Source organism: Rissa tridactyla, chromosome 3 (genome assembly GCF_028500815.1).
Source record: "Rissa tridactyla isolate bRisTri1 chromosome 3, bRisTri1.patW.cur.20221130, whole genome shotgun sequence".
NCBI classification, from domain to species: Eukaryota; Metazoa; Chordata; class Aves; order Charadriiformes; family Laridae; genus Rissa; species Rissa tridactyla.
This window is the reverse complement of record NC_071468.1, coordinates 89,425,689-89,440,657: the sequence shown is the minus strand read 5'-3', so window position 1 is coordinate 89,440,657 and position 14,969 is coordinate 89,425,689. Positions and strand designations below refer to the sequence as shown.

Sequence of the window (14,969 nt, the reverse complement as noted above, 5' to 3'; positions counted from 1 at the left end):
GCTCGCTGATATTCAGACTAGAGCCTCCTCTGTTTCAGTTTGTGCCCATTGCCTCTGGTTCTGTCACCGAGCACCACTGAGAAGAGCCTGGCTCCATCTTCTTTACATCTTCCCTTCAAGTATGTATATACATTGATAAGATCCCCCTTGAGCTGTCTCTTTTCCAGGCTAAACAGTACTCTCTTAAAAAAAAGAGTACGATCAAGCCAGATCAGGAAGTGCTGAGTCAGGAAACAGAAGTATTAAGACCCTATCCTTCTCCTCACTCAGTAACTTCATAATGCCTAACTGATGCGGGAAGACAACGTAGTTAGTTACTGCTAAAGCAGTGTCCTAAAGATGTTGAAGGGGCACTACCAATACTACAGATGCTAGAGGCTAAACCTCACATGAACAAATGCTGAACTAGAAGTTTATAATCTCCGAGACAACAAATGACCTAATAAACAGATAAGATCATCCCAAAACATAATTCAGTTAAATGCAAGGAAAGAAAAGGAAATACCCACACTCCTCCCTATTTTGATATACAAGCTCAGTTTTTAACATTCTTTAAGAAGGCATTATTTCAGTAACAAAACCTTTTTGTAAACACCACTAGATGGCACTGAAGGTTTAGATAGCCTGGTGAGCAGATCTAGAAAAGGCTGGCGGCTTGAAGGGTCCTATAAACTGTTGCTCTATGAAAGAATGAGGGAAGGAAACAATAAATCGGCCATAGTATTCCAGTTTTAAGTCAACACAGAGTCTACACTTAACTATAAATACTAAGCCATTCACCAGGTTTAGCTGCAACTTTTCAATAATAAAGGGGACACCTCATCCACAGAACAGCTGCTTTTTCAGCAAAGGCTCTAAAACTTTCAAGTCCAAAGACAATTTCTTACACTATTTCTGGAGGGCGTAAAGGTGACCGGGTAGGTGGAGTGCAAGAAGAGATGGGGAAAGAAAAACCAAGCAAAAAAACCAACACGCCACATACACTATATAACCACTTATCTATGTAAAAGTAAAGAAGTTTACACCTTAACTGAAAAGCTATTAAATGTTCACAGATTTAAATATAAACTACAGTATATTACTTTGGTAGCCTTCCCATAGCCCTTTAAAAAAAAAATCACTAGCAGCTCTACAGAAACAAACTGGGTATTATCTATGCATGATTTTGTCATGTCAACTTCTTACGTTTAAAGCTTCATTAATCAGTATGCAACTTGCTATATAATTACGATTTCTAGGGACACAACTTACTCTTCCAGCTTCATCCAGTGCTAGAATGCAAATCTTCTGACCCCCATTTTCTTTAAGATGCTGGGTATCTACCTTATATTCCAAGTATCCACCATTAACAAGAACTTTTTTAAGGTTCAGTTGTCTGAAAGAACACAAAAGGCTAAATTAGTATTTCTTCATTGTGTATTGATGTTGATTCTGTGACAGAGTTACCATTTTCATTTGGAGAGGCAGTAAAAAAAATAGATGAGGTAGTGACACGAAAAAATTGCTGGAGTTTAGTTTCTCCCCATTGGTATTACTAACATAACTGCTAATAAATACTATTAGTAGATTGTAATTTTTGCTTTGCTTTTAAGTAAGTCACAACATCCACAGGTTCTTCACAAAATTCCATAAATGAAAACCAGCATATGATTTGGCTTTGATCTCCAGCATTACAAAAGTTATAGTTGTATAAATTTAATTTAGCTGTTTGTATTAAATGACCTATCCTATCTCAGTAGGCTGTTTCTCAGGTTTTTGGTGGGTTTTGTTTTTTTAACCTGATCAAAAACATGCAAGTCATCTCTTTTCAGTTTCTTAGCGCAAGCACAGAATATATGGCATTAAGTTTCTCCAAGTGCTAGCCTCTTCACTTAAAATCATGCAGAAAATTAAGTATAAAATAATCATTAAACTATAACATGTCAATAAATACTGCTAGAATTTGAAGTCTGAAGCTGAACAGCTAACTGGGAGTTAACTGCTCAAAAATGCTAATTACCTCTTCTGATCTGTTATTGCAAGCTAAGTAAACCAAAATGGGATCAAATCATTTCCTTGATTTATGAGTCATGGGCCCAGTTTCTTCAACAAGTTTTACATTCAGGTTTTAGCATATGGACCAGATGATGTCCTAAGTTCCCCCTTGCAACATAAATTACCCTTTATAACATACCATATCCCCACAGTAATTATCAAATTCAGACCCCAAATTAATGATTCCAAATCATAACCACATAACTAAATAGAACAGAAGATCTTTAATGCTTCTAGCAAGGTGCATGTATACAAATTCAGGCTAATAGATGAACAAAAAAATACCAGTTTCAATATTTTTAAACCTATGGCACAAAATATTTCCTCTTAGTATGTTGGGGTTTTTTTTAAATATCTTTGGTATACAGCACATGGCACCTTAGCCTCATGTAATAACAAAACCAAATAAACAAACAAAAGAGATAGCCACAGTTCATATGAAAGAACTGCAAATAAAGAAAACTCGGGGGAGCACTGTATTATCTCTACTTTATGCACAAAAGCCTTTCTAATAGCTTGCAAGTATAAGACTAGAGTGAAATCTTCACCTATTTGTGCTTCATGACAAATTAGAAATTTAATACATACTTCGAAGCCATCTTTTTGCACTGATAGTCTGCAAGCAAATAAATATCTCCTCTTTCAGTAACGCATACTGTAGCACCATCGCTTGCAGAGACCAAGGACACAGAGATATCTTTATGATGTAGAGCAGAAACTTGGCGAGGTGCAGTTATACATTTTTCTCCATTCGGATCCAGCAGATAACCTAGAAAAGACAACATACCCCAAAAACATTATGTGCCATTCCACACATTGTTCATTTAAAGGACCTTTGCTACACTACTTTGAAGAACCTTTAAATTCTAAAAGACTGTTTATGTAGTTAGATAATTCATCTTCAAAATAATCAGACAGATAAGAGACTCACCACATACACTTGTTAGTTCACCACAAACACCAGAAAACATTCAAAATTCGATAAACAAAAAAAAAAAAAGTGAAGCAAGGCATACTCTACAGGGAAAGCTATTTAATGTGGTTAGACTCTGCAGTGGTACTGCCTTTGATTCCAAAGAAAGAACATTTATTTGACCATATTACAATTCAAGACACTAGAAATACTATCACACTGGCATAAGCTATAGATGATTTCAGCCATTGGAAGATACCAAACAAGCTTGTCATAGAAATTGCTGTAAGTGCACATAAGCATGAAGGCAGGCAGCTACGTGAAACAACAGATAAAGTTGGAGATATAATGGAAGATCTCTGAAAACATATTAACAAAACCAAACAGGCCATTACCGCTCTGCTGCGTCAGGAAACCTGACACAATCTCATACATAACATAACCCTGCTGTGTGTGCACTTACGTCTGCACCACAGAGTTGATGTGGGTACAAATATCCAGGAACAAGCAGCAGAGCTACCTCCAGAGCTGGAAGCGACCCTGTAATATGACAGCCTAGTGCTATGTCAGAACATCTTAAAGAGGCAAGTTTCTTACCACAGGCCTATCATAGTGCCCAGATGACACAACTATACCACTAACAGTCCAATTACTGCGTCCATAGGGTACTGCACTGGCCCATGTGCATACCAGAATAATCTCAACAACACAAGCAACTACAAAGAAACTTATAATATGGGTGCATACAAAAAAAAAATACATTAGTAAGATACTTCTCTGATAAAGACAAGTTTTTTCACATACCTTTGCAATCTTAAATAGGAACACAAAAAAGTGTCTGAACCTGATGTCAGAACTGATGCAGATTAACTGTAAGTACCAGAGCTAGCTAACAGTTTTGTTTGCACACAGATACAGAACTGCGGAAATGCAAATCCAAACCAATATTGCAATACCTGTTCATTAAAAAAAGACAAAAGCAATTAAAATATCCCATTCATAAAACAATCAAGAAGTTCACTAGTTGGTCATACGTTTTATTAGGTTCTTTCTTGACTTAGAATAATACTGAGTTAAGTGAAGATTCTGGTAATAGTGTTGGTTGAAAAAGACTCTAGATATGGGCAAGCATTTCAGTTTAAAAGTTAGGAAAAAGTTATCAGTAGCATGTTTATAATGCGTGGTGAAAGAAGGACATAGGCAGGAGAGATGAATGCTAGTTTATAATTTATTAGGGGCCAGACTGCTGGAAGGAGACAAGCATGCCTTGGGGTTATGTGCCACACAAACAGCAACATTCTGTCTCCTAAAAGTCTTCAGTAGCAGGACCACATAAGATAAATGGAAGGCAACAGAATTATAAGGAGTTCAAATAACAAAGCTAACTCTGACTAGCTCCCATCATCTCAAAATGTTAAAGTGACTGGCAGTAATGAAAAATATTCTTCAAAAGAAGTGTGAAGGGATGATGTCATCAGACTGCTTTAGAAAAAAAAAAACACGGAAAAAAAAAAGAGAAAAGAGAAAGCTTAACCAGGCTTCTGTTGCAAGAAGCAGATGACAGCTTTAGTACAAATAACATGAATAACATCTTTTAATGGCTGGGGTTTACTTTCAGAACACTTCTACCTTACCTAGTTGGCCGCCATTCAGCCCCATGGTATACACTGCTTCCTTAGTCCATAGCACTGTATGGAATCTGCCTGCCGCCACTCCAATCACCATTCTACCTTTCAGGTTTTTTGCCTGAACCTAAGCACAAATCCAAAGTACATCTTAATATTGAGCAGCAACAGGTGAATTTCACATGTACAAACTTCTGACAACATTTAACTCCTAAAGTGATTAAGAATGAAGCATTGGTATCCATCCACATACAGTCTCATAACTAAGCATTATTTCAGAAGTTTGTCAAGTGGGGCACTATTGCGCTAGTGACAAAGTAGTAAACTTTTTGGATTACCTAATCAGAACTAGAATCAAATCTCCTTAGGCTGTCTTTATATGCAAGATGTTGAACAAGACTGCACAGGTCATGTATAAGACAGCCAAGGAAAACTCAGGTGCTGCAAAAGTATCAGCTAAAATGTTTCAGCTTCTAACACCCTAAACACACTGCAGAACGCTATACTACTAACTCCACACTTCAAATCAAGATGATAAAGATCAAAGCAAATACTGTGGATATATTACACTATTGAAGAGCATCCTATCATACCCCAAAGCACTATCCTGTTGCACCCTGGCCAATTATTCTTTCCTACTTTTTTAACACTGGTGCAACGTTGTTCTACTCTAGATGAAGCTTCCTTTCAATAAAAGGTAATGTAATTCTTATTTACTTAAAATATTAGAAAAAGTTATACATTGAGCATAGAAATATAGTCAAGTTGGTGACGCCCATACACTCTCTTCCCTGTTGCTATTCTTCCCAAAGCATTATTACTCCAAGAATCAACAGTGCTTCCAGCAAAGGACACAAACATCAACCCTGGGATCTATCATCCAGTGATTCAAAAGGAGTAAAGACCATGAATCTCAAGTAATACATACCTATTACTTTTACATCATTTCAGCTACAGAATGCTTGGGGAAGAAAAGGGGTTTGGCAATTGTAATTTGTATCACACTTAGCACTACAAACTTTAGTACAGTTCAGGTGACAAACTAGGATTTTTATCAGCACGTAGTTAAGTATTTAAGATTGAGATGTACGCTAACACAAAATCAAGATCTCACCTAAACTCACATTCAACTTCGTTGTTCTGAAAAAGTTTAAAATATTAAAATAAAAAAAAAACCAAACAAAAACCAACAGACAACTAAGCTTTGCCTGATGTTATTTTTACCTGTCTAGGAACAGTGCAATTAGCAGGAGGAGGAAGAATACCCAATTGATGGAAAGTATTTAAGCCAAATGTGTAAACATATCCATCTTCTGTTAAAACAACTGTATGATCCTTAGCTGCAGCTATCTGGGAGCACTGATGGCCAGCTAAGCCTTCCACAAGTCTTGGAACCTGAACAAGGGGGAAAAAAGAAGAAGTTTGATATTGACCAGTGGCCATCTGTGAAACTAAAGTTACACCAACAGAAAGGCATGACAAAATACTGAACTACAGACGAAAATGCATTTGAACATATAATACACCCATTAATATAATTACCACATCCAATGCAATAAGATAAACTGCTTTCATTTGAAATGCATCCTGTGCTATCAGGGGAGATGATTTTTAAACTACCTGCTCCGAAATTAGGCTGGAAACTGTATCTTCAGAACAGATGGACAAATATCAACTATTACTTCTTTTGTTTTTCTTTTTAAATTACCATGAGTAATAAAGACTTCTCCCTTCCTCCAAAATACAGAATAACCCTAGGAAAATTCCAGAGAATAAGGAAGCAGTTCTGTATGTTTGACTCTTCATGCATTCTAATGCAAGTTCTCCATTATTCAACTGGGTAACATCCCAATTTCGAAACAGCAATTTGCAAAAAAATTCTGATGTCATGGAACTGCTTTTTTTTTTAAAAAGCATTAGAAATTGAGATCCAGTCTTCACTATAACATCCAGCAACATAGTATCAAGTTCTACCAGATACTTGATAACAGAAATTTCAAAAAATTATTATGCTGCAAACTAAATGCACACTATCAGATAGCGCGCACAGGATAAGATACTGCAGTCTAAGAATTGTATTGTCATCGTATCTTAGTCTTCTCAAATTTTGTGTTTGCATATTGCAACAGTGTACTGTTCAAATGAAAGTGATAGGTAAGTTTTCACTTAATATCTGTGCAAGTCTAGTAAGAAGCAACCCTACCATCACTTGTCGTGCCACTACAGCTCCACAGTACTGCTGTTTCCTTTGTGCCAGCCTTGACACTCATCAGACGGTATCGCAAACCTCTTTCAGAAGCCAGCCCAGACAAAAACCATTTGCTTCCACTTATCTGGCATCAGCTAGCCTTTAAAACAACTTAGCCATAACACAGAAGTTTGGCTGCAGCACCTAGCTACCTAAAATTAAAATACATGTAAATGCACATTCTTCTACTCCCTGCCACTTCACTAGTAGTACTGGAGAGGGTTTCTTTCTGTTATTTGGTAGGGAGGAAGGGGGTTTGCTTGAAATCAACAGTAAACTGATTTTGAAAGTAGTCTCACAGAAACCCTAATTCACTTTTTAGACCTGCTGTTTGAAATAAATGTAGACTACGTGAGATAGCATAAAATAGCATACCAGGCATGTTTGTTCATCACCATGACCCAAGCGTCCTCCTTGTCCATGTCCACACGTATACACTTGACCTTTGTGGGAAAGGAATACAGAGTGGAATTTGCAGAGTACCACCTGAAAGGAAAAGGGCAAAAAAGTGGTAGGGAGAAGGTGGTATAGGACAAATTAATTTTCTTGGTAACGTGAAAACATCTGCCAGAACTACTTTGTGAAGAAGTTCAGCTTTAATAAAGATCCGTTTGTGTAAATACGAGTAAGATACTAGTATTAAAGCACAGGACTGCCAAATCAAGCCACAGGGCACACAAAATTTTTACTTTAAATTTATTATGTACTGCCTTAACCTACTTGAAGAGACCTACAGTTCGCGTTTATTAACATAAGATAGCCTACAGGCTAGCAGAAGCTCAAAAGATTGAGTTTTAAGGGCAACAATACTGCCTCAGAAGAGATGAAGGAAACACATTATGACTGTGGCACTGATTGTCTGCCCTGAATGCTTGTTCAAGTTGTACTTTAAACTTTCAAACTTTCTTAAACTGAAGTCCCAAGAAGTTACTACGAACAAAACTACTGTTACAGGAAGAGCGCTAAACAGCGCATGCTGCTTTCAACACAAGAAGAATTTTAATTCAACATGTATCAGATTCACTGTCACACTTCAGTTCTCTATAGGAGTTGCACAGGAGGTCAGAAACTCAACACAATTACAGAAGTATCATGCTTCTGAATTTATTTAATGATATACAAGCCATATATCCAAGGCAAATAACATCAAAAAACATTTTCTCCACCAAAATAGAGAACCATGATTTAACTGAGGGTGATCAGGAAGGGGGGAAGCAGCAAGAACATAATACAGCAAGCCTAACTCTAGTACTCCTTAGCTGCTCTGAACTGCTTGCTCAGAAATAACTGGGAAGAAAGAAAAAGAGAGGGGAAACAAAACCAAACACAACAAAAAACCCACCGACCCAACTTTTTTTTTCTTTCAAATTTTCAAAACTTGGTAACATCTTCAATAGTTGTTCCCCCATACACACCCCTCCAAGTTCACCAAGAAACGTGCCTACGTAAATACTTGCAGAATACCTGTTTGATATACACGCCATTCCGAGGAAAAAGGTCCACCAATTCAGGATGATGTTTACCCTGTTGACCACCATGACCCAAAGTAAAATTTATATTGTTTCCCCAGGTGTAGACCTCAGTGGGATCTGCAATGAAAAAAAATTCTCTCTGCAGCTTGGAAATTTACAAGTCTCATACATAATGACTTTGAAAATCAACTCCTGCTGTTTCTACTTAAAATTTGAAGGGGAAAGCTGATTTTTACCTAAAATTGAACTTTTAAAAGTTTTATTCTTAGGAGAAGGAAGGTGCTACGACAAAATATTTAACATCAGTGTACAGATGATCAACATTACTTATACATATTTTCCAGCTGCAGAACACGCAAGCATTCCTCACCAGCAAATTTATTTGTTATGTTTTCAGAAGACTCTACTCCTACCTTAGATTGTACATGCTTTGCTTCAATTTAGTAAAAAGCCTTCCCCAAAAAAAGGTTATCCTGTCATGCATGAAAACCATAAACACTTTCAGATCAGAGGTGTGACCAAAAACTACCTTTTTATATTTTTTAAATAATCGTTCAGTTACAATGATATCTGACCACCATTTTCTGATGAGTAAGAAACTGAAATTGATGTATATTTGATCATGTTGAGCTACTACTTGAAAGATTAAACAATTTTAAGATATTTTACAAGATAAAATTAAAAATAGGCCAAACTCAGGATTTGTGTCACCAAAAATACTTAAATTTACTGGAAACAAGTTGAAAAGAACACATTTTTCTGTACAACAAGACTGAACTTGGGGACATGGAGAAAAGGGGAATGACGGGGGATAGAAAAGCATAAACCAGCATAAGAATAAATAAAAGCCACTGCAAAAACTACCCCCTCTCAAAAAGCATAAACCAGTGTAAAAATAAATGAAAGCCACTGCAAAAACTAGCCCCTGTCAAAGAAAAACTTGTGTGCTCAGAGTTATTTTTACATACTCATTTCCAATTTGGAGAAATTGTATTTAGAGTGACTGTAACTAGCTTATATCAAGCTGCCTTGCCTAAAAATACTTTGAAGATTCAAGAACATATTCCCTCCCTTTTCACAAAAGACACAGAAGTGATGTGAAGTACTGTATCAAATTCAAAGATACTGAAGTCTCTCTGATAAATTGAATTGAGATAAAAGAGGGGGGGAAAAAAAAAAAATCACAGAATAGTTGCGGTTGAAAGGCACCTCTGTTGATCATCAAGTCCAACAACTCTGTTTAAGCAAGGTCAGTCGGAGCAGGCTGCCCAGGACCATGTTCTCTCAGGTTTTGAATATCTCCAAGGTTGTAGTCTCCACAACCTCTTTGGGTTACCTATTACATCACCCATACTTTTTTTTTTTTTTTACTTCTAAGTCAGCCATTATTCCTTTATTTTTGCTACATACGTGCATCCTATGCCTACCACCTTATACGGATTCTGCACCTGCTGTCTTATAATATTAGTGGCTCCACTACCACTAGCTTGAGGTATCTCATAACTTATACAGTCTTAATTAGAAACAGAAAATATTGTCCACAGTGGTACATACATTTATGCCCTGTTGAAACATATTTCCCTGTAAAATACAACTTAAACTACTTGATTTCCTACCGGTTTTCTTGAAGACCACATGGATTGGCCTATCCTTCATCACAAGATCCAGGGCTGATAAGCCTTCTTTATCCTGAACATACAGACTAACGCCATGCTGAAAGAGAGGGGAGGGGAGGGGAGGGAAGGGGAGGGGGAGACAAACAAAATTAAACTTTGCAGCTTTAAGTATGACAAGTAAATGTTTAAGAAGATCAACAAATCTTTAATTTAAGTTTAATTTTGATAAAAGAAAACCTTAATATTCTTTCAAGTAAATTGTAAGCAGATATGAAAAAAAAAACCAGTGCCATTCTGTTCAACTACATATACATCATGTTGACCTATCAACTGGAATTGAGCAATAAAATGTAATCAGGGAAACACAAAAGAAATACAGTTGAAGATAAAGCACTGCCATCTAGGAAGGGCAAGTATTTACCAAAAATGCATTTACCAGCTTTGAAGAAAACATTTTCTTACACCAGCATGTTTACAGAATCAGTTTTGACAAAATGGAAAACTGAGAAGATCAAAAAACCCTACTATGGCTTTGAAAACAAGCAGGGAACAGTGGTTCAGAGTTGCTGAAAAAGGGCAAGAGGATACGAACAGCCACACAAGACGATAGCAAGGAAGCTTCAGAAGCATAAAACATGAACTGGTTATTCATTGTGTTAGAACTTTGAAAGAGGTAGATATTCTCTGTAAATACCATTTTCTCAATACAAAAAAGTGCTGCTACACCAGCATCGGTTTTAAGGAAGTCAAGTGTCATCAATCAGATCACTGAAGGGAAGAACTACAGATGTCCCCAGGCAGAACCTAATGGATAATATGGCTGTACCTATGTACTACAGCTCACGCCTAATATAAAAGAAAAACTTACAGAATTTCACACTTAAGAAGTAAACACATGAAACACAAAAATCAAGGGACCACAATCCATTCAAGCATGACCGAAGGACAGCTAGCCACATCTGCAGCAGGGATTTTAACCTGTAACTTTATTTGGAAAAACACTAGCCAGAAGAACAACACACATTCTGCAAATTGTAAAGGCAACCCTACTAGCAACAGTGCTGGTATTAATTCACTATATGACAGAAAGACCAACCTATTTCTATCATTTAATGGGTAGCTGGATATTCTTCTCTTTGGCAGCTGCACAGATCATTCACAAGCAGAACAGAGGCTTCTTGATCTGAATTTGTAATAACACATTATCTGAATTTGTAATAACAAACCGCAATTGCTGAGCAGCAAAACTTGTTGTTAGATAAAGTCTGAGAATAAGTCATGACTGCCTCCAGCCTGCAACAGAAGTCTGTCATCCATACTAGTTGAGTACCCCACGGGTTGATACTGGGGCCAGTACTGTTTAAAATCTTCACTAATGACCTGGATGACAGAATAAAGTGCACCCTTGGCAAGGCTGATGATGACACAAGTCCAGGAGGAGTGGCTGATATGCCAGAGGGTTGTGCTGCCATTCAGAGGGATCTTGAGGCTGGAACAATGTACTGAGAGGAACCTCATGAAGTCCAACATAGTGAAGCGTAAATCCTGGCCCTAGGGAGGAACAGCCCATTGTACCAATACAGCTGGAGGCCAACTGGCTGGAAAGCAGCTTGGCAGAAAAGGACCTGGGGCTCCTGGTGGACAAACCAGTTGACCACAAGCCAGCAGTGTGTCCTCGCAGCTAAGAATGGTGAAAGCATCCAGGGCTGCATGAGGGAGTGTTGCCAGTAGGCATTACTCAGCACTGGCAAGCCACAGCTGAAGTGCAGGGTTCAGGTCTGGACTCCCCAGTACAAGACAGACATGGACGTACAGGAGCAAGTCCAGTAAAAGACCATGAAAATAATGACTGAGGCATTTTACACAGAAGACAAGGCTGAGAGAGCTGTGACGCTTAGCCTAGAGAAGGTTCAGGGTGGGCGGGGAAGGACATCTCATCAATTTGTATAATAAATACCTGACTTGAAACAGGGGGTGGGGATCCCAGTGATATCCAGTGGCAGGAAAAGCAGCAATGGGCACAAATTGAAATATAAAAAATTCTGTTTAAACCTAAAAACCATTTTTACTGGACTAGTATTAAAACATTGGAACGGACATGTCTGAGTCTCCACCCCTGGAGACATTCAAAACCCAACTGGACAATCCTGGGCAACCTGCTCTAGCTGACCTTGCTTGAGCACGGGGGTTGGACTAGACAATCTTCAGATATATGTTTCTAGCTGAGCTATTTCATAATTCTATTCTATAATCCCTTCCTGTTGTTGCTATAATAACTTCCTACAATGTAGTACAGCAGCGAGGCTTCAGTTAAGGAACTGGGTGACGGAGCATACTCCATGAGCTGTTTCATTCTGCTTCTTAGAGGAATATCAGAAAAACCTCACTCATTTTTGCAACTGATAGAAAAGTAAAATACTTGTGGGGAAACCTGTATAGGCCTCCTGTAAGCAAACATCAAAAGATACACACAAATACACTAGAGAACTGAATACTTTTTCATACATCACATACACAGTTTCCAGTTTTCTAGAAAACAGAATCATATACAATTCTCACACAAACACCTACTTTTGTGAAGTTTAATGAAAACCTCCTCACTAAGTAAGAGTACAGCACATGAAATACATATTTAACAGTTACCAGGCCGTCAAGAATTACAGTGTGCTAGATCCACAACCATTTTGCTTAAACTGCTTGTTGAAAGCAGAGTTTAATGCTTACAAATAGCTAGTCACTGCAATTTAAAAAAGCTGAACTCAAAATGGAAAATGAGTTCCAACCATGAAAGGTTTACATTTAAGTAACCCTGAGACACAAATATTTCATTTTCTCACGTGGTTAAAGGGACCCTGAAGATCCCAACCATATGTAGCTCTTCCCTTTGTTCTACTTGGGAAAGGTGGAACAGAAAAGCAGTCAAAAAATATACACAACGTGCTCAATGGTAGGGAAGAAATAGCAGTCGCAAGAAAGGAATGAGGGGGACTGAGCAAAAGCCCTGGTTAAAATATGAATTAAATGGGGATTCAATTAATAAAATGTTCCGTATCTCAAAGTGCTTATCTCCCAAATGTAAGATTAATTTCCAATTAGAACTCCATTTAAGCTTTTATTTTATGTTCTCTGAAAACACTAATTGGTGTAAGTATTGAAGAGTCTATTTTTAGAGTATCTTTAGTCTGACCATTCTCCACTTTTAAGATCCTGACCCTGATACCACCCACACAAACCAGTCTTCAGGGAAGTCCACAATTAATCATGGATCCTTACTCAGTGCTGATTTCTTCATGGGGAAAGGCAGAGATCTTTTATGAACAGAGGCAACTTTCAAGTAAATCAATGCACTGTGATCTAAATGCAGTATTAGGACAACCCTCAAGCGGCTTTCATGGAGGTTAAAAGCCCACTTTTACATAATGAACACAACTCTAAAAATTGTAGACACCAAGGAAAACTACAGTTCTAAATCACTCACCTTCAGTAATGACAAAACACAATCAATGTATCCATAGAATATACTTCTGTGCAAAGCTGTCCATCCAGACTCTTTGTCTTTTGCCAAGAGATCTACTCCTTTGGTCTCAGCCAACCAGTCTAGCACACCTTTTTTGCCACAAGATGAAGCAAGATGTATAACGTTTCTACCAAAGGCATCCTTTATAGTTGCAGCATTGTAGCAGTAAGAAGAGAGAAAGGCCTTGATCTGGCCTTCACTTCCTCTGGTTACCACAGAAATAACATCCAAAGCATGCTGTAGAGATCGACACTTTGAAGTGCAGTCTGGCATGAGAGAATTCATCTTCACTTTTGAAGCTGCTCCTCTTCTTAAGGGGAACGACCCCTTAAGTATATCAAGGCACTCCAATTCAGTACACAACACAGTGCCTTAAAAATCTTGTAATTCCAAGGATGTAAATCCAGTTTTATTGAGCTGCCATTAGAAGTTTTTGTACTGCTATATTTGGCACTTGATCCAAATAAATATTTATAAATATATATTTTTTAGAAGTCTTATTTCACCATCTTATATAACAAATATTCTTGTCCGTAGAAAATTCCAAAAGTGAACTACCTCAAGTGTGGAGAGGGGGATTCCCCCTCCACACTACCTTATTCTTCTAAAACTCCATAATTGCAAGGGAGACCTGAAAGAGAACAAACCAGAACAGATTAGTCAACAACAATTCTTTTCCCCAGCATCTGTACCAATTTCAGTGCATATCAAACTAGCACTTCCAAGTACAGGAGCAACATGGCAAGGGTTTACTGACCTGCTCCACGCCATCTGAGCTTATACTCAGGGATTTAGTCAGTTTAAAAAGACATGACTCCACTCCCCACCCCAACCTCCAAAGGCACCTCCTTCCTTTCTTTGACATAAACCTTTGAGGCTACACGGAGAACTGGATCAAAAAAAAATAATCTGAAGAGAAAAAAAGATATCTGCTTTCCCAGCCTTAGGGTCCTTAAGACCCTCATTGTTTTCTGTGTAATTATATCATTACTTTGTGATCAGAAAGGAAGGACTGAACTGAAAGACTGCTGGAGAAAAAAAAAAACAAACCAACCACCCACCCAAAAAATCCCCACAAATGTTGAGTAGATCTTGGCTAACAGAAGCTTTGTCAGTCACACCCAGAAGGAGGGAAGGACCACCAGAGTTTACTTTAGCCACTGAAAAAAAGGATTTTTTTCTGGTTTACTTTCTCTTCCCTGGCCTGAATGCCTACCCATCTCCCTGCTAAGCCTCTACTGCACAATCAACATGAAGGCTCCTCCCCACAATCCCCAGAGCTGCTGCCAAATGTGAGAGGAAGGATGGTAACAGAGCAAAAGAAAAAAAACTTGTACAAGGCCGTGAATTCAGACAGAATAAGCACTTATGAAAGGCAAAGGTCTAAAGCTCCTGAAGCAGGCAAGAGGAAACGAAGGCCTAGGTTGGAAAGGGTAAGGGAGGAAGAAGGAAAACGAGGCAAAGATACAAATTCTGGTTCATGAAAACATCATCTGGGGCATACGGCATTTCTGCTTATCTGGTCATCTAGAGTATGTCCGTCC

At 38.0% G+C, this 14,969-nt stretch overlaps 1 protein-coding gene across 4 annotated transcripts in view; it reads right to left on the bottom strand.

Moving 5' to 3' along the window:
• IBTK (inhibitor of Bruton tyrosine kinase) overlaps positions 1–14,969 on the bottom strand; it is a 62,031-nt gene that overhangs the window by 39,930 nt on the left and 7,132 nt on the right. For all 4 annotated transcript variants that reach the window (XM_054195224.1, XM_054195223.1, XM_054195221.1 and 1 more), the window contains exons 2-9: positions 13,387–14,056; positions 9,909–10,005; positions 8,285–8,409; positions 7,196–7,306; positions 5,797–5,967; positions 4,582–4,699; positions 2,623–2,803; positions 1,252–1,375 (exon numbers count right to left, since the gene is read on the bottom strand). In XM_054195224.1, coding sequence (XP_054051199.1) covers positions 1,252–1,375; positions 2,623–2,803; positions 4,582–4,699; positions 5,797–5,967; positions 7,196–7,306; positions 8,285–8,409; positions 9,909–10,005; positions 13,387–13,710 — 1,251 coding nt within the window. In that variant the 5' untranslated portion in view covers positions 13,711–14,056. The remainder of the gene's footprint in view (positions 1–1,251; positions 1,376–2,622; positions 2,804–4,581; positions 4,700–5,796; positions 5,968–7,195; positions 7,307–8,284; positions 8,410–9,908; positions 10,006–13,386; positions 14,057–14,969) is intronic.